General features: G+C 39.3%; 1 protein-coding gene across 4 annotated transcripts in view; it reads right to left on the minus strand.

The window, feature by feature from the left end:
- The window catches only part of ctcf (CCCTC-binding factor (zinc finger protein)), a 32,757-nt gene extending 12,987 nt beyond the window's left edge, over window positions 1-19,770 (minus strand). The window contains exons 1-4 of one of the 4 annotated variants that reach the window (XM_059992768.1): window positions 19,176-19,770; window positions 13,296-14,057; window positions 4,437-4,607; window positions 3,086-3,219 (exon numbers count right to left, since the gene is read on the minus strand). In XM_059992768.1, coding sequence (XP_059848751.1) covers window positions 3,086-3,219; window positions 4,437-4,607; window positions 13,296-14,052 — 1,062 coding nt within the window. In that variant the 5' untranslated portion in view covers window positions 14,053-14,057; window positions 19,176-19,770. The other 3 variants (XM_059992770.1, XM_059992771.1, XM_059992769.1) reach the window with 3 other exon arrangements.
- Window positions 19,771-21,090: the final 1,320 nt, after the last annotated feature.

A 21,090-nucleotide genomic window follows, 5' to 3' on the forward strand; every position in this document is an offset into this window, starting at 1 on the left:
TTTAGCCCAACTAATATGACAAGAGTGAAATTATAAAAGGTAACAAGGTGGCAGGGATTGAACAGAAGGTGGCGCTATTCTCAGATGACATTTTGGTCTATTTGAGTGAACCAGAAAAATAATTCATAGGATTGTTTACACTGCCGGATGAGTTTGGGAAAATATCAGGTTATAAAATTAATGTAAAGAAAATGCATGTTATGTCCCTAAATTACATAGCATCCAAAAAACTGCAGGATATATATGATCTTAAGTGGGAAGCTAAATCATTAAAATATTTAGGAATAACACTGCCAAAAGATCTTACAACGTTGTCAGAGGTAAATTATGGGCCATTAATTCAGAGATAAAAGCAGATATGCATAGATGGAATCTTATCCCCTTTTTAAGACTAAATTCAAAGATGAATACCATAAAAATAAATATTGTCCCTCGGTTACTTTACTTTGTCCGGGCTTTCCCTGTGGAGGTAGACGATAATCAATTCAGGGAATGGGACAAATGGATTTCCCACTTTATCTGGCAAGGAAAGAAACCTAGAATCCAATTTAACACCTTACAGTTAGGAAAGGAAGGAGGAGGTATGGCACTTCCTTGCTTAAGAAACTATTTTCATGCTTCACAGATAACCCCTCTGTTATATTGGTGTAATGGGGTGTAAAGGCTTGATGGAAGGAAATAGAATATGAATTGATTAACAGTTTTCATCTACAGGCCTTAACTGAAGACAAAGGATTGATGGCCCAATTGGAAAAGATTAAAAACAGCTGGATAAATCTCACACTAAAAGTATGGCAGAAGATGGCTAATTCATGTGGAATCTACAACATGTTAAAACTTTTCAGATGGTGTGCTTATTATACCGAATTCCTTCCCAGCAGAGATAAAAGATTTGAATTATACCTCTCATTCATACATAAAAGTGCACTACAAAGTTTTCAATACCTGAAGGACAAACACGGCCTAGAACACGACGACCTTTTTTTGGTTAGGTACCTTCAAGTACGACACTACTTTAACCAGAATTGTAGATATGCAGACATATCAACAGCACAATTAGAATTTTTCAAGATTCTGAAATTAGCTTACAGCTCAATACCAAGTAAATCAATTTCTCAATTATATAATGCCCTCTCTCATGCCAAAGAGGAAAACACATTGTATATTAAAGAGCAGTGGGAGAAAGAAGCTGGGTTGGTACTTTCAGAGGAGGCTTGGAGGGAAATATGCAGCTTTCAGTGGTCTTCAACTAACTCTTTGGTTTGGAGAGAACATTGCTGGAAAAAATATAAGATACTTTAAGATCCCATACCAGGAAAAATATAAAAACACAAATGTGGCGTGTTGGAGAAGGTGTGGCTCCAAGGAGGCAAATCATTTCCATACTTTTTGGGACTGTCCTAAGTTAAGTTTATATTGGAAAGGTATTCACAGAACATTAGTTAAGGTATTTAAGACTCAAGATACCTCTGAACTTGGAAACTCCCTATTTGGGGCATGTATTGTTTTTGGAACAGAAGAAAGATATAAAACTGCTGCAGGCCCTTTTAGCGGCAAGTAAGAAATCAATCACCAGAAAGTGGCTAAATCCAACATCACCTACATTAGAAGATTGGCATGAAATTATTTTGGAAATATTTAAAATGGAAAAGATGACTTATTCTCTGAGAATTCAAAAAGAAAAAATTTATCAAATTTAGAATAAATGGATCGAATTTATAACCCCAACGTGAACAGACTTTAGATGACTCTCGTAATGGTTCATACTGCTTTCCTCATCAGCATAGTAATAGTGTTAACGTAAGCTCCCTTAGTTCAAATATTCACTGTTCTATTCCTGGAAAATGTGGAATTACAATTGCACATAAATATCTATTTAAGTGTCTAATTATGTATTTTTTATTCCCACTATGTTATATACTATATCTTCTCAGTGTGTACTTGTGTGTGTGTGTGTGTGTGTGTGTGTGTGTATATATATATAGATTTATACATATATAAAAAATGGAAAAGGTTTTAGGTGTAAAAAAGTTTGTGAAATACTTGCAAATACCTTATCCAAATAAAAATAAAATTAAAAAAAGAAAAAATGGAGGATTATGGGTTGCATAGGAGGGCAGGGTTAAATTGATCATAGAGTACCTTCATAAAGGTTGGCACGACATCATGGACTGAAGGGCAAGTATTGCACTGCACTGTTCTATGTTATAAGACATAAAAATGAGGACTAACAGGACATATAACAAGGTTGGCAATTTGCTTTCCAGGATGGTGTAACTTATCCCGGCATAGATTAAAGTTGGAATTGTTTTATTATTGTCACATGTAGTATGTAAGATAATGAAAAGGTTGTCTTACACACTGCTCATACATATCAGATTACAATAATAACAATGGAAAATTAAATATAACAGCCAGAGAGAGTGCAGTGCAGGTGCAACATCATGACGAGTTAGTCTGTGAGGTAAGAGTCCTTATCATTCTAGGGAAGGATCCATTTAGAAATTTGATAACTGCAAAGTTTTGAGGCTGGTGGTATGTGCTTTCACTTCTAGAAACTCAAAGCTCTTAACCTTAATATTGTTGATGCTGACAGGAGCATGTCAATGACCAGCTCGTTTGCTTTAGTGACATTGAGGGAACACCATGTTACTAAACACTCCATCTCCTTCCTGTAATCCAAATTTTGGTTGAGTGAGATATGGCCTACTCCAGATGGACTCTTTCTTGGATAGCCAGTCAAAGATCTGTAGCTTTGTGGAAAATGCAGCACGGGAAACTAGCCAGAAAAGCATAATACAGAGTAGAAACTGAATGAATGGAAACTTTAATGAATGAAGTGAGGTAGAGAAGGCTAACAATGTTCTTAAAGGTCAAGAAAATGAGGAGTCAAAATCAGATGATGCAGCAAATCTGCACCCTACATCACACATACACAAAATTATCTTGATGAGGGAATTCTATCTGAACCTTGCAGATATTAGACAACAGATATTAATTTCATTCTAATGCATAAATAATATTTCTGACATTTACTGTTGTTTTATGACTCTAATGAAGACAATATTTAAAATTTTATTCTTACCTCCACACTAGCATAGTCACACATTGAACACTTGAAAGGTTTCTCATGGGTGTGTTTGTAGCGACGATGCCTCACTAACTCCCCACTGGTCACAAATGCCATATCACAATCAGGACACTTATGCGGTTTAGTACCTACAATTACAAACACCAAATTGTTCTAATTTCATATTATTCTTCTCACTGTCTGCAAAATTATTAGTTGTGAATCATTAGCTTTCATCTTTATCAACTTACACCATCTATTTATCACTTACTTTAAATTTTTTTTAAACTTTACTAGTCAAATTTAAATAAAATTATTTTTCAAAATAATCCCATTGAAATTTTCATTCATATTTGTTACATGCACATTGAAACAGTGAAATGCACCATTTGCATCAGCAACCACAGCTGAAGAACATGCTTGGGGCAGCTTGCCTCTGGCACCAACATGGCATGCCCACAACTTATTAACCCTAACCAGTTAATCTTTGGAATATGGGAGGAAACCACAGCAGCTGCAGGAAACCCACACTGTCATGGGGAGAACATATAAACTCTTTATAAACAGTGGAAGGATTTGTACCCGGATTCTTGGCACTGTAAAGTGTTATACTAATTGGTAAACCCCTCTGTACTTGGTTGCAATAAAATGGTTAACCAATGGATCATAATCAAAATTCATTAAAGATATCTAAGATAGAAGCAGCAAAGATGTTTCCACTGATAAGTGAGACTAGAACTAGAAGGCATTGCCTCAAAATTCAGAATAGATTTAGGACAGAGATAGTGAGATGCTGTTTCTCCCAGAGTGGTGAATCTGGAATTCTCTACCCAGGGAAGCAGTAGAAGCTACCTTATTTAATATATTTAAGACAAAGTTAGATATTTTTGTCAACTAGCTACACAACCTCTGTGAATGAATGGACTACCTTTGGCATAGATTGGTTCTGCATGCTATGCACTCATATAAACGTCTTATAAAGGAAAACTGATTTCCTGTACTCTTTAATTATAAGTCTCCATCATACTCAAGTTATTTTTCATTTCTTCCAGCCAAATGAGTAGAGTTACTTTTTGCCAACATGAACTGCAAACTTTTCCCTACGTCCTAGATGAGGTTTTAATTTGTTTGTACATGGAAAAAACAGTTAAGTACGTAGCTTTTGAATGAAACAATGAATATACATTATAAACTAACTTGTGTGACGTTATTTTCTGGGCTAATGTACAAATCAACCATGAACTTAACACATGCATAGGATTTTTCCCCATAAATCTTATTCAAAAACATAAAAATATATTCTGGCATTTATAATGTTGAAATATCCCAACAATATAAGTATTTAATTCAAAGTTAGTTATGTTACCTGTGTGTGTGTTAAGATGATTTCTCAACAATGTGACTGTTCGAAAAGCTCTTCCACAAAGGTGACACTTATGCGGCCGCTCATCAGTGTGGCTTTTCATATGACGATCTAAATTGGAACGTCGGGGGCAAGTGTAGCTGCACAATTCACACTGGAATGTTTTCTTTACCCCTAAGATAAAAAGAAACATACTTATTTTCAATTATATGCATCATAAGAATACATTTCTATAGGAGATAGGGTACAAAACTGATTTCAAAAGCCACTATTCACAATGGTCTTCAACATAAAATTTGCTGTTAAGAGTCCATTATACCTTCTGTGTATACAACAACCTCTAACCCAACAGCAAAAGCAAAAATTATTGACTACAGGAGGAAGAAGTCAGCCAGTCCTATTTGGGGATCAGTTGCTTTAAATTCTTTGGGACCAGAACACAAGTGCCATCAAAAAGACGGCATGAATGCACCTCTTCTTTCTTAGAAATTTGCGTAGATTTAGCACGTCACTAAAGTCTTTGACAAACTTCTATAGATGCATACTGGAGAGTATTGTAACTGGTTTCATCACAACTTGGTATGGAAAAAACAATGCCCAAAAACATAAAGGTCTACAAAAAGGAGATGGATACAGCCCAGTCCATCACAGACAAAGCTCTCCCCACCATTGAACACATTTACATGGAACGCTGCCACAAAATAGCAGCATTCATCAATAAGGATACTCACTATCCCAGCCATGATCTCTTCTCGCTATTTTAATTGGGCAAAAGGTAGAGGAGCGATCCCACACCACTGGATTCAGGGATGATTTTACCATCAGGATCCTGAACCAAAGATAACTTCACTCACAACTCTTAACCAATTCTACAACCTACTGAATGACTTTCAAGGGCTCCACAACTCATGTTCTCACTATTATTTATTTTTCATTTTGACATTTTATCTTCTTTTGCTCATTGGCTGTCAGTTTTTTTTTAATGTATAGTATTTCATAAATTCTATTGTATCTCTTTATTTTCCTGTAATTGCCTGCAAGATGAATCTCAAGGGTAGTAAATGGCAGTATATGCATATTTTTTTTAATAAGTTTTACTTTGATTTGACTTATACCAAGGATACTTTACTGTCTATGATAGAGAAAGCCCTGAGCAGCACATGATACATTTATAAACTGATGGAATCATACACAAGACAAAAACACATCAATTCTAAAAACAGCATTCAAAGAAAAATTTACCACCATGACCAGAATTTCAAATATTCTATCAAATATGAACTAACAATGATTTAAAAGTGAACCAATATTTATGAACAATTTAGGTATTACACTCACAGCATCTGAGTAAAGACACAGAAACCAAGAGCTTCCATGTTAAGACAACTGATCCAGTTAATGAAATTCTTACAACAGATAGGAAGTGTTTTGTATAACCACCTAACAAGGAATAAAGTTGTCAAGATCACTAGCTATGAGGTACCCTTCCATCTTTTGTGAAGCAAAAGACAGTTAAGGATTCTTCTTCCAAAAAGAAAAACTCCATTTTCCCTCTCTCAATTAGTTCAGCATGGCCTACCAGGTAAGCTCCACTACGTCAATATATAAACTGCTTCTGGTAATAATCCTGCAGGTGTCTTGAAACTTTAATTGAAAATATTACCTATAAAAATAACAAGGCCCTATTTATACAAAACAGGCTACTCCAGATGGTAGAAATCTGAATTATCAAAAAATTCTGGAAATTTTCAGTTCAAATAGCATCCATAAAGAAAGACAAAGCCATTAACCAAAATTTTAACAGTGTTTTGCACTTTGAAAGTCTTCAATTGGTTTGTACTACTGGAATATTTTGTTTTGAAGATATACTTATTTGTACAATAAACTTTATGTTAACAGAAAGAGATAAAATTAAATAGACAACATTGGCACCTCAGCAACAAATTTGCACAACGCTTAACACACCCACCCCAACCAATCTGGCTAAATACTTTTCATAACATCAGATAACTAGTGTCTATATTGGGATAGTTCTGAAGTAACAAAAGCCTGATGTTGTATTTAGAAAAGTCCCTGGTGTTCTACCAGACAACTCCACAACAATCCCCGAGTTTGCCTATCTCAATAGCAGAAAACTCTGACAGCGCCTCACAAAAAGCAACTTCAACCTCTACCTACAAGGCATAAGAGAAATTAAGCACCTAAATGTTCCTCCCCAAGTCAGACTTATACTTGACTCAGAAAAATTTTACCATTCCTTCATCACCACCAAGTCCAAGAACACATTGAAGAATGAGCTGCTATAGGAACACAACTGGTCAAGCAGCATCTGTGGAGCCTAACAGAATCAATGTTTCAGGTTGAGACTCTTCATCTGGTTTGAGGGTTGTGCACAATCCAACATTATGTACATTGAATTCTTTGATTTTAGGTAACTTGCACTCATTTGGTCCCTTTTTACCTTTCTGATTTACCCAAGTCCTATAATACACACCCATCTTTCCAAATTCTACCCTAATTTCCCCCCCCCCCCCGTAAATCCTATTGCCTAGTTTCTTTCATCATGCCCTTCAGCCCATCATCTAAACAATCATCCCACTGGACCCCTTCTTTCTCATCACGTTCCATGACTTGAACCCTTCATGGTCCTCACTGATTACCACGCAGCCCAGCCTGTTGCTATCACTATGCTACCCATCCCAGTGACTCCATCACTAGGATCCATCTATTGTTTGCCAGCTCTCCCCCTCACTTCTTTAGATTGGTTATCTTGCCTCTACACTTTCAGTTTATTTCCCTCCTTGAATCTGCCCGTCCTATCAGGTACCTTCAGTGGTTTGTTTTTAGCTCCAGATATTCGTACCTTCAGTTTCTTGTGTCTCCTCAAACACTCTACCAAACTGTGGGAGTTTCTTATCAAAAAGAATAAGGGATAACCATCAAGTTATTTTTTAATATCAATACGGTTATGAAAGGAAAGAAACATAGAACACCTACAGCACAATACAGACCCTTCAGCCCACAATGCTGTGCCGAACATGCACTTACTTTAGAAATTACCTAAGGCTACCCACAGCCCTCTATTTTTCTAACATTAACAAGCAATTTTGAGTACTTTTGAAAATATGACTAGTCAATAAGTAATTAAATTCAATTAGATAAGCAATATACTGGTTAATGAAACTGAAGGTAATACATTAACTTGAGTAGCAGACAAAAATCAAACAGAAATAAATGGTTCACCTTCAAGATGGAAAGCTGCAACAAGCAAGGCACTAGAATCATTGCTGGATCTGAGCCACTTACAATCTATTGTTGTGAATTAGATGAGATGCCCAAAATTTTCTTTTGCAAACTTGGATTAAAAAAAAACATAAGTTGGAAAAGGACCCAAAACATGCCTATAAAGTACAATACCATAGAGATCTTGCTACAGCTCTTCAGGGCTTTGCTAAGACCATTCCATATAGACAAGTGATAAGAGAATAAACCTCTGGAACTCAAAAGACATTAATTACTCAGAAACGAGGGTGCTGAATATAAAGGCAGGTATCCTGATATTATCCAATGTACATGGAGAAATTAAATTCAAAATTTTGTCTATAAATCAAGGCAAGCATTCATGTAAAAATGTTGAATCACTACACTGAGAAAAAGTCAATGAGAAAAGTGATAAGACCAGATCTAACTACAGAGATTAAGCACCGCATTAGATTAAAAAGGTGTACAATCAATACATCAGAAATCATCTGAGAAAGTGGCAGCACCTGACTAACAAAGTTATTAACCAGGGAGTTTGAGAGCAGATTTAGAAGACTGCAAGAACACCCATGACTATGTAAAAAGAAGGAATATAAATAAATGCAGGTACAAGACCCAAAAACAGGAGAAACTGTAATGGGCATAAGAAATGCCTGAACAAATATTTTGAACTATTTTTCATTAAAATCCAGATTTTCCTGACATTTGCATTCAACTGCTGAAACCAAAGTAATATACTTCTGCATTACAGTGTGAAATGCAAACTGACTGTGACTTACTGACTTGACAGTTGAATTAGTCTTGTTGGTTCCCAGCATTATTTAGGTGAGAATTGTGTAAGTGGACCAAAGGAGCAATAAATTATCACAGGAGGGCCAATGCCTTTTTATTAACTTTGAGCGGAAACATACAAGGGTATTGTGTAAATAGGATTTTAGTTTCTTTTTAATTATTTCAGCCTTTTTGATAGATCTTTCAATGGCTCAGATCAACAGTCAGAACACCATCAAGACAAAGTGAGGGCATAACTTCCCACTTGTGAACTCCACCTCATGGAATAGCTGCAACAGTCAAGTCTTAACAAAGTTGGACCTGCAGTGATATGCAAACAGACAGTAAGCCTGGGTGGCACACATTGAACTTTAAATGGGATTGACTGAGTAACTGAGAAAGTATTTTAGCTTGCCGGAGAGTTTAGAATCTTGGAGAATGATCATTAGAAAAACTAACTTCAGGAATTCCCCGTCTGGTGCAGAAGTTGGGGAATTAAGTATTTTCAAGGGTAACATTTCCAGACTTTGAGTCAAGGGACTAATGGGAAAATGGACAAGACATACAATCAGCCACAACCTCACTACATTATAGACTTGAAAGACTACATACCCTTTTACTGGTTTATTATAGGGCTACAGCTGCAAGAACAATTCCTGACTCTACAGTGTTATGTATCTATTCAGTCAAGATGATGGAAAGTTCCTCATTTGCCTGAGTCAATACACTTAAAGTCATCTAGGATAAAACTTGATCAGCATTCAATTCTCCATCTATACAAGATGATAAAATCAAAAGACATAGCAGCAGAATTAAGACAGTCACTCCATCAAGTCTGTGCCACCATTTCATCTCTGATCCATTACCCTCTCAGAGTCATTCTCCTGCATTCTCCCCACAACCTTTCATGGCCTGACTAATCAAGAACCTATCAAGCTCTGCCTTAGATGTGCTCAGTTACTTGGTCTCCACTGCTGCCTGTGGCAACAAAATCCACGGATTCACCAGCCTTTGGCTGAAGAAATTCCTCCTCACCTGTTCTAAATGGACATATGTCTGTTTTGAAACTGTGCCCTCTAGTACTAGACTCACCCACAAAAGAAAACAACCTCTTCACATCCGCTCTACAACATTTCAACATTTGATGTTTCATTTTTCTTCTCATTTTTCTAAATTCCAGCGAGTACACGCTCAGAGCCTTCAATCACTGCTCATTTGCTAACCTTTGCATTCCTGGAATCATTCTCCCCTGAACCCTCTCCAACGTCAGTACATCCCTTCTTAAATAAGGGGCCCAAAACTACTCACAATACTCCAAGTGAAGCCTCACCAGTGCCTTATACATCCTTGCTTTTATGAATTGAATTGACTTTATTACTGACATCCTTCAAATACACGAGTAAAAATCTTTATGTTACATCTCAGTTCAAATGTTCAATTATAGTAATTTATAATAAATACTATGTACAATAGGATCGTCAATATAACATAAAAATACAGTAGCATCAGCATGAATTCAGCCTACTGGAAGAAGCTGTACCAGACGGAGCCTGTTGATCCTGGCTTTTATGCTGCAGTTTCCCGGATGGTAGCTGCTGGAACAGTTTGTAGTTGGGGTGACTCGGGCCTCCAATGATCCTTCAGGCCCTTTTTATACACCTGTCTTTGTAAATGTCCTGAATATTGGGACGTTCATATCTGCAAATGTGCTGGGCTGTCCGCACCACTCTCTGCAGAGTCCTATGATTGAGGGGAGTACAGTTCCCATACCAGGCAGTGATGCAGCCAGTCAGGATACTGTCAATCATGCCCCTATAGAAAGTTCTTAGAATTTTAGAGGCCATACCAAACTTCTTCAACCGTCTGAAACGAAAGAGGCGCTGTTGTGCCTTTTCCACCACACAGCCGTTATGTACAAACCACATGGGATCTGCGGTGATGTTTATGCCAAAGAACTTAAAGCTGTTCACCCTCTCAACCCCAGATTTAATGGTGTCTATAGGGATTAGCCTGTCTCCATTTCTCCTGTAGTCCACAACCAGCTCCTTTGTTTTGTCGACATTGAGGGAGAGGTTACTTTCTTGACACCACTGTGTCAGGGTGATGACCTCCTCTCTGTAGGCTGTCTCATTATTATTTGAGATTAAGCCAATCAGTGTAGTCATCAGCAAATTTAATTAGCAGATTGGAGCTGTGGGTGGTGACATAGTGATGGGTATAAAAGAGTAAAGGAGGGGTCTTAGTACACAGCCCTGAAAAGCACCTGTGTTGAGGGTCAGAAGGGAGACCCTTACCACCTTACCACCTGCCAGCGAATTGAAGGATATTCTAGTCCTCATGAAATGAATGTTATCATTGTATTTGCCTTCCTCACCACCAATTCATCCTTAATTTAACCTCAGGGAATGTTGCACAAGGTGTCCCTTTGTATTTTGGACTTGATTTTTCTCCTTTTAGTCTATGCTTTTATTCTGGCTACCAGAGTGCATGACCATACACTTCCTGATACTATATTCCATCTGCCACCTATTTGCCCATTCTTCTAATTTGTTTAAGCATTTCTGCAGCCTCTGTTTCCCAACCACCATCTGCCCCTCCATCTATACTCGTAGCCAAACTTGGCCACATAGCCATCAATTTCATCATCCAAACTGCAGACATACAACGTAAAAAGAAGCAGTTTCAAGGGACCCCTGTGGAACCTGTTAACCAGCAGCCAATCCAAAAACAATCACTTTATTCCCACTCTTTGTCTCCTGCCAATCAACCAGTGTTCTATCCATGCTAGTATCTTTCCTGTAAAACCCTGGGTTCTTGCCTTGTTTAGCAGCCTCATGTCCGGCACCTTGTCAAAGGCCTTATGAAAATCCAAGTATACAACATCCGCTGATTCTCCTTTATCTATCCTGCTTGTTACGTCTTCAAAGATTTCCAACAGATTTGTCAGACAGGATTTTCCCCTTGAGGAAACCATCTGACATTGGCATACTTTGTCATGTGCCTCCAAGTACCCCAAAACCACAACCTTAACAAACGACTCCAATACCTTCCCAACCACTGAGATCAAGCCAACTGAACTCACTCAAAGTCTTAAAAATCCATCTCCCTAGTAATAGCAACTGTACTCACTTCTTCCCCTTGACACCCTCGAACTTCCGGCCTACTACTAGTGTTTTCTACAGTGAAGACTGTTGCAAAATACTTAATCAGTTCATCCACCATTTCCTTCTTTCCCATAACTATTGCTCCAGTGTCATTTTCCAGCAGTCTAATATCTACTCTTGCCTCTCTTTTCTCTCAATATAAAAAATTTATTGGCTAGTTTTAGTTATTATTGGCTAGCTTATCTTCTTATTTCATTTTCCCCCCACCTTTACTTTTATTTTCAAGTTGCTTTGTTTTGGTTGTTAAAAATTTCCCAATCTTTTAATTCCTACTGATCTTTGCTTTATTATATACCCTATCTTTTGCTTTTATGTTGGCTTTGACTTCCCTTGTCAGCCATGATTGCGTCATCCTGCCTTTAGAATATTTCCTCTTCTTTGGGATGTATCTATCCCGTGCCCAGAAACTCCAGCCATTGCTGCTCTGCCATCACCCCTGCTTGTGTCCCCTTCCAATCAACTTTGGCCAGTTCCCCTTTCATGCCTCTGAAATTCTCTTTATTCCACTATAATACTGATTCCTCTGACTTTAGCTTCTCCCTCTCACATTACAGGTCAAGTCTATCTCATACCTGGTTCATCCCTAATGATCACCTGTTCATTACACCACACCCAATCCAGAATTGCTATTTCCCTAGTGGTCTCAACCATAAACTACTTCAAAAAGCCATATTGGAGGTATCCTTGAATATTAATTTCTCAACTACAAACATCTTTCAGCTAAGACTCTGTGATACCCACAAAGTCATACCTGCCAATCTCTAACTGCACTACAAGATCACCTACCTTATTTCATATACTGTGCACACACACACACACAACCCTATATATACTGTCTCACTATACGCTAACTCTACCCATAAACCGACATTCCTATCTGCAGCACCATTACTGACTCCCAACACCCCTGCCAAATTAGTATCACCTCCCATGGAAACAGAACAAAATATATTGCAGTTATTAGGCAAAGCTACTCTAACCCAGTTCTGCCTCCTCAGTGACCAAGGCAGGAACAGAGCACTTGGGATCACGACAACCTACAACCATACACTACCTTGACTTGGAAGTATGTCATCACTGTGTCAAGGTCACTGGAACCAAACTCTGGAACTTTCTACACAAGAATACTGTGGAAGTATATTCTCCATGGTTCAAGGCTCAGGCTCACTGTATCAAGACAATAGAGATAGACCAGGGCAGGTTTCATTAATGATAACTATATCTATAAATGAATAAAATCCTAATAACCAAATTTAAGTAAGAGGGGAAAAACACAAATTCTTTGAACATATTACAAATGAAGATGCTAAGTTAAAACTGACCCAGTTCAATGATGATCAAGTGATGATTGGTCTCTGCAATAATGATCAAATAATTTAAGCTAGGGCAGGACTGGGAACTTCCTCAAAACAAAGATGGATGTAAATGAAAGTGTAACCAAGAGAAAGACGAAGGAGTGCATTGAAATAGAATGCGAAAAAGGAAGTAGGACAGTGAGAAGGAAGGTAATGAAAGAAAAGAGGGAATGAAAAGGAAATCATTCACCAAAGTGAAGAAATGGCTAAAAAGTGGTCATTAAAGTTTCACTCATTTTAAACAAATGTCAGTACTTTTTAACCTGTGACCTGTAATCAATGTGTTAGTTTGGAATAACATTGTTCTGTACCTTTCTTTTTAATTTTCATTGGCTTTGGAGGCTTCATGGTTCCAACTGCCTTTTCCACATTAACCTCTGAGAGCAAACCCTCTTGCTGCTCCTCTTCAAAATCATATACAGACAAGTCAATGTCTTTAGAATCATCCACCTTGTAGCGCAGTTTATTCTTTTTCTTTTTAACTTTTTTGACTGGCGGTTGATAATCAGGATCTTTCTGCCAAGCAGCAGAAGCATTCTCGTCCTCCCTTACTTCTATTGCCCCATCTTCTACCGTCTCCACTTCACCATTAGCACCTACTTTCACAACCTGAAAACCTTCTGGCAAAGGAAGGGTGTGACAGATTACAGGGTCTCCTTCCTGAAGCCCATCCTTGGGAGCTTCATTGTCATAGTTTCCTTGCAGTTCATCAATGCTACTTTGGGCTACTTGAACTAGTTGCAGTTCCCCAAGGTTTATTGGTTGCTCCTCCATGTTCACCACTTGCAGTGTGATGATCTGTGTATCATCGACTGTCTCTGACTCATGAGCTGTCCCCTCCATCGGTTGCTTCATCTGTAGTAACGTAGGGTCCAATGGTTGCATCATTACCACCTGCATGTTGCTATTCATGTCTTGTGCTACCTCAGCACCATCTGGCTCTTTCGGCTGCCCATCAGAATCTTCTGGTTGTCCACCCTCTCGTCGCCTATGATACGTTTTGTGCTCTTTGACCTTTGTAAACATTTCAGAATCCTCTACCGGCACGTTATCTGATTCTGTCGCCATGGCAACTGAAATTTAAGTAGAAAATGATTAACTATAAATACAGAATTTTGTTCTTAAATTTCACTGTATGACTGCTGACCACACAATTTAAAGTTAATTTTATCAATTCCTATAATAATTATGTATCCTTTAGATTTGTAACTACTGCCAGCCAGAACTTTCTTACCTGTCTTCCAAACCATAGCTGTATAAAAACAGCTATTCATCTAAAGCAGGAAAAAAATCTTTTCTGTATCAGTGTATAACATTAATAATATCTGAATATTATTCAGAAGTTAACATTTTAGTGCAATGTGTGTTGTCTACTGCATCTGATTTATGAACTGCATCCTCCATTGGTAGTTTAATTTGTAGAAGTAGAACCCCCCCCCCCCCTTTGCCTTTAATGAAAGTAAACACGCAGGTAAACTTATTGGACGTAAATTAGTCAGTACACACCCACATTAGGGTAATTTATATAATGGAAATTAGCCATAATGGAATTCACAAATTCTTACAGAATTTTATGTAGAAGAAAAAAATAAACATAAAACATATAAGAGAACATTCACAGGGCTGTTGGTTCACAGTAGAAGAAAGCTTAAGGGATTTGCCTTGATAGTTTCCAGAGCAAATCCCTTAAGTGACTTCCCTCCCACTGTGAAATGGCAGCCTGTGATTGTCATTCAATTATCAATAGAAAAGACTGCTTTGGAAACTATCAATCTTTTCTATTGATAATTGTACAATACTTTGACAATCAATGTAACAACCATATCTCATCTACCTGCAATATAATCAGAATTCCCTTCCCTTCACCTAGAGCATTTCTGTTGAGAGAAAAAACTCCCCACATGAATGCATCTCCATTTATAATACAGAATTCAACGGGGAAAAAGTGGGTTTGTGTAATGGAAAATTGAGATATAGGCAATTTTATAACAAGAAATATAAATTAAGGGACATAAGAATAAAAGGTTTGAAACTCAATTATTTAAAATCTAAAGCTAAGATGTAACAGCTAATTTTTTTTGTGATTGCCTTCAATCTAGGGGAAATAAAAATGTATACAACAAACTACACTACAAATATAGGTGGATGAAACAAAATACCTTAGTTTAAAAACCATTTCAGCAGTAATTTATATTTTGTTTAATTCATGTACAATCATGGATTGGAGTTCCCGTTGGATGGCAAGAAGATCCAACCAGTCAATAGTTGAAGAAATACAGCCAGACTGCTCACTAGGAGGCTTGATCATGAGACAAAAGCTCAAATATTTTGGCCACATCATGAGAAGACAGGATTGCTTGGAGAAGACCTTCATGTTAGGTAAAACAGAAAGTAAAAGGAGAGGTCAGAGGCTACGATGGATAGATAATATTACTCAAACAATACGTATGACCTTGGGGGATCATAGAGAGGCAGCTTCTAAAAAGAAGGCTTGGTGTGCAAGAGTCTATGAGGTCACAAAGAGTCGGACTCGACTTAATGACTGAACAACAACAACAAATAGCATAGAAAGAAGCTGTCAGCCCATTGTGACTTTTAGGAACAATTTAAAAGAAATCTGCTTAGTGTCACTTCCCTGTTCCCAATTTTCCCCTTAGCCTTTGAATATGTTCCAATTGAATATGCTTCCCAAGTCCAACAAATGGCTTTGAAAAGTTTAATAATTAAAGGCAACTTAGCAGCTGACATAGTTCACCCATCACCTAACCTTTGCTCATGATCAACTCTTTTCCCTTATTGTGTAAAGCCTTTCACAATTCTTCCAGCAAATCTCTTATCTTCTTGCAGAGTTCATCTTCTCCAGTTTCACAACATAAGCCCTAAAATAGATTTTTTTAAAACTTATGAATCAAAAATAACAGCCCTATAGTTTTATGTTTAACCTTTCACGTTCAAAAGGTATACAAAAATGCCTTCGCTAGTACCTCTATTCTAGCTCACTCTTTAAAATTGTATTTCAGTCAGTCTCTCCTTACATCTTAACAAAATTTATCAACAGAAGTTCAGTAAATAAAATCTCCTAAAGTATGTTATTCCCTTTTCATTAGCATGTGCTCATTTGTGCAAGACCACAAACCGTGCATTCAATGAGCTCACTTTACTGCTAACTTATATTTTTAGAGAACAGTGAATATCCCTGTAAGACACAGTATTAATTTTGAGATACTGAGGGTTTTTTTTTGCTACCATGAGGAATACTGAGTAGCAACCTGCTCAGTGATGTTAGCTATCTTAGTCATGGAGTTATTGAGTCACAGCATGAATAAAAAAGGCACCTCAGTCCACTTGAGTTTGCACCCATTTTCACTAGTCTTACACTCACCCCATTTTATTGAACCCACATTTCAGCCAACTACCCGCATGTTGCATCTTGCTTCGATCAACTAGTGCTCGACATTGGCACGTTCTTCTGAATGCAGACCATCCCTGGGTTACAAATGCCCAACTCATTTGCACCTTTTATATATAGAGGTCCAATGCTATAAAATGCAAAAAGTAAAAATCTGTACATACATTCCTGCCCATGAATGACAGAACTAGTTTCTTCCCTCTACTTACAAAAATAGCCCTCCATTATCTTCAGATAATGGCAGGATACTTGGTAGTGTGGAGGAGCAGAGGGATCTGGGGATACATGTCCACAGATCCCTGAAAGTTGCCTCACAGGTAGATAGGGTAGTTAAGAAAGCTTATGGGGTGTTAGCTTTCATAAGTCGAGGGATAGAGTTTAAGAGACGCGATGTAATGATGCAGCTCTATAAAACTCTAGTTAGGCCACACTTGGAGTACTGTGTCCCGTTCTGGTCGCCTCAGTATAGGAAGGATGTGGAAGCATTGGAAAGGGTACAGAGGAGATTTACCAGGATGCTGCCTGGTTTAGAGAGTATGGATTATGATCAGAGATTAAGGGATAACCCACATCCTTCCCCAGGGCACCACTGCTCAGTACAAGAGGACATGGCTTTAAGGTAAGGGGAGGGAAGTTCAAGGGGGATATTGGAGGAAGGTTTTTCACTCAGAGAATGGTTGGTGTGTGGAATGCACTACCTGAGTCAGTGGTGGAGGCAGATACACTAGTGAAGTTTAAGAGACTACTAGACAGGTATATGGAGGAATTTAAGGTGGGGGGGGGTTATATGGGAGGCAGGGTTTGAGGGTCAGCACAACATTGTGGGGCAAAGGGCCTGTAATGTGCTGTACGATTCTATGTTCAGATGCCATTCATTACAATAATGTAGAGGTATGGTCACAATACCAAGATATTTTGTGTACTTTTCAACTTATGGATAAAATCAACATACAGCACAAGAACAATGTTGTGCCAAACCAATTAAATCAGTTATCAAATGGACATCTGTATAAACAGAACCTGCTCACTACTTGGGGTCAGCCTGTACAAAACTCATTTGCAGCTCTTGCTTACCACTCCAGTTTAATTTTGCAAAGGCAATAATGTTGCTAGCTTGAAATGGTTAACTTTTTCAAAGACACCTCAACATAATTGCTACAAAACCAGTTCCTTTGGGAGAGTTAATCGTGCATGTTCACACTTCCCCATTTCATTTTCAGTGCAAGTAAAAAAAAAACTGGAGACATAAACTCTTCAAAAATGTGAAAATAGAAATTTAAAATGTAGGATTCTTTCAAACCTACTTTATGTTGTGTACACTAAATTTGCCGACATCTATTGTCAAATTGAAGTGAAATATAACTCATGTTTTCTTTTATTACTTAATAAAGCAGAAATAAAAGAAGGATCTAGAGTTTTTTCTGCAGAAATAAATTTACTGATTTCCAGTTGGTTGATAACCTGTAGGTTTTTTTTACTACTAAGATGCATGATTTGCAAGCCCAAAATTAGGACCAAGCTTTCTTTTAAAGTGTCAGTTATTTGCCCTTCTTTCAAAAATGCCTTTCTGTACTGACTACCGTAAATTTTCCCAAAATGGGCAGGACACCCACTTGAGACATCAAAGACAACCTTCCAGTTATGGATTATCTGTTGACAGCACAACAGTAACATCAAACACAGGCTGCCTTTTACTTTCAAATTCAATGTAAGCAGCAATCTGAGAGAAATGCAAACAAATTGCTGAACTTTGAGGATTATTGAATTCATTTTAACTGGATCTGCCACATAGATAATAACTGATACAACGAACATTTAAGTTTTCATTAATGTTACCATGGTCGTCTCAATCAGTTTGAAATATCGATGATAATCTGCATATCAGCTCACAGTAAATTGGATGAAGATGCATATATTTATGACTTTAATTTTTGCAAGTTCAAGATCTGGGAGTTTAGATTATCGTAGGTCTGCTCAGGTTAGGCTTAACGCCGGAGGAAGAGTACAGGCCACAGTCTACATACTACTTCCTTTTCATGCTGCATTTGCGATTAAGGGAGCCATCCTTTCTTTCTCTTTAGTTGAAATAAAAGTTTTAAGGAAGATAGTTGCATTATCTATTCGTTCGGGCCTGAAACAACACAAATACAACAGTGTGGTCGAATTCACTGCTATTGTACGTTAGATTAAAAGATTGATAAAGCTTCATTAAAATGTGTCCGGTTTGCATAAAATGGCGACGAGACGGAGGGCGAAAACAGCATCTGTTTCGATTCCGCCAGGCCAGGTCTCCCCGCCACCTCCGTTAGAAATAACCCGCCACTGCCCAGCCGCCTGCGATCAGCCCGGTTGTAGAGGGAGCTCTTTTCAGTTTACTGCCACCGAGCGAGCGGGCCCTTGAAATCGACACACACGCAAGAGGAGGGGAGGGAGAGGCAGGCGGTCGCACTGGGGAAACGCGCTACTGGAGCGTTTGTAGCCGGGGAGCAGAGGCGAAGCGCAGCCACCAACAAAGAAGAGAGGCCTTGCCGCCCGCACAGCCCCGACGCCCGTGTCGCCCCGACGGGCCCTGGGGCGCACAGGTGAATGCTTTCTCGGCGGCTGTACTCGCCGTTTGGGGTTCCTTTAGCTGCACGATTACAGGTTTTTTTTCCCGAGCATTTTTCTGTCCGAATATAACGATAGAGGGAGACAAACACACCCAGCGCCGACAAGCCCCACCGTGACACCTAGAGGCGGCACAAAGGACCTGCATTCGGCCCCTATAACCGCCTTCACTTACATTTTCACCGCCTTTTCTTGCAGAAAAAGTCCCTTTCGGTGTCTCTCGGTGCCTGCGTGAGGTTCCCGGCAGCCCGAAACGCCCCGAAAGCGCGGCACCGATCGGTTAAAACGTTCCCATTAGAGCAGGGAATAGAAAATGGCGGATACCGGCGCCACTGCGCATGCTCGGCAGCTCCACAACTGTGGGGAAGCGCGCCGAGCACGCTGGGTAGTGGGGAAAAACCGCGCCAACATTTTTTTTAAAAGAAACGTTTTAAACGGTCGCCGGCGGCAGGGGAGGGATGGGCTAATAGGGCGTGACGTCAGCAACGGGACATGGCGCCTCCTTCCGCATGATTCAGCAATTACAAGACGGTAATTTTCCAGTCCAACTGTCATGTCTCCCCGAAGCGTGGCGGCGGACCTCTCAAAACACGTGGTGCATTAATTAAAGCATAAATCAAAAGTTTCCACTCCTGTTACATAGGGACTTTTAAACCCACAAATTAATTTATGTTTCAAATCTGGACATGGATGGGAAATTGGTAGTAGGGTCAAGGCTCGTGCCAAGGTGAGGCCACCCTGAGGGTTGAGAAGCAGCACATTATATTTTGTCTGGGTACCCTCCAACCTGATGGCATGAATATAGATTTCTCCCTCCAATAAACAAATTTCACCCCACTCCTTTCTTTATTTCTCCACCGAGAATCAATGGGGGTGGGGGGCAAGGGGGAGAAATTGATGGGGACAGGGGGGAGCTTTGGTGATGGGGCAGTGGGGGAAGAATCGGTGACTGGGCTGGGGGGAATTGGTGTTGGAGGCAAGGGGGTGAGCATTTGTATCGGGTGAGTATTGGTGATGGGGTGGGGTGGGAGTATTGCTAGGAGCAGGGTTTGAGTATTGCTGGTGGGGCTGGAGGGAGAATTGGTGGTGGGTTGAGTGGAGAAATGCAGGGGGTGAATATTGGGGATGCAAAGGGATGAGTAGGGGGCAAAATGGGCATTCTTTGGTGGAGGACAAAAGCAGATTGCTATTGGTGAGGCTGCAGTTTGGTGCATTGGTGGGGGTGCAGGGGAAGAGATTTGGGGCACTGAGAAAACAATGTAGGTGAAGGGAAGAAAGTGATAGGAGCACATTGGAAGACATAGGAGAAGATGATTGGGGCTGGGTGGAAGTTTTGCGGACAGAATGGGTGCAGGTGAAGTGATGAGACAAGAGATGGGGACCATGGGATTGTGGAGGCAACGTAGCGGAAAGAGAGGAGTGAGGATGCAAGTCAGAAAGGGGATGGCCCAAAACAGCAACTGTACTCTTTTCCATAGATGCTGCAAGGGAAGGGTGCTGGGAAAGGAATATCGGATAAGGAGAAGGTTGGGAAAGGGAATGGGAGGGGAGGAAAATGCCTTGGACATGGGGAGGTAGAGAAAGAGGAAGGAGAGGGCAAGGGGGATTAAGAGCACCATTGTGTGGTAGGGAGGATCGATGGCGGCTGAGTGAGGAATGTAGAAAGGAGAGTCCAGATGACAAGAAGGGTTGGTAGAAAGGGGGAAGGTAGGAAGAGGATAGGGGGATTGAGCAAGAAGTGGGACTGGTAGAGGAAAGGGGGCAAGGGGCCAGGTGGGTTTTAATGCAGAGGAGCTGAAGGGAAGTGGGAATTAAGTCAATGGTGGTGCGGGAGTGGGACTGATGTATGGAAGAAAAGAATGTGGACATCATAACCGTGTTGATTCAACCAAAATCAACATGTGCACTTACAACAAAGGTGACTGGAGACTGATTGGGCAATCCCAAAGCATGATACTTTGACAATATTTTCAGACAATGTAGAAGAGAATAGTTTTCCCACAGTTTAAATCATTCCCTCCGTTGTAATATCAAATATTACAAGCTAATATCAAAAATTAAATAATCATTAGAATTGTTGCCATTGACTA

This window comes from Hypanus sabinus, chromosome 17, assembly GCF_030144855.1.
Source record: "Hypanus sabinus isolate sHypSab1 chromosome 17, sHypSab1.hap1, whole genome shotgun sequence".
NCBI classification, from domain to species: Eukaryota; Metazoa; Chordata; class Chondrichthyes; order Myliobatiformes; family Dasyatidae; genus Hypanus; species Hypanus sabinus.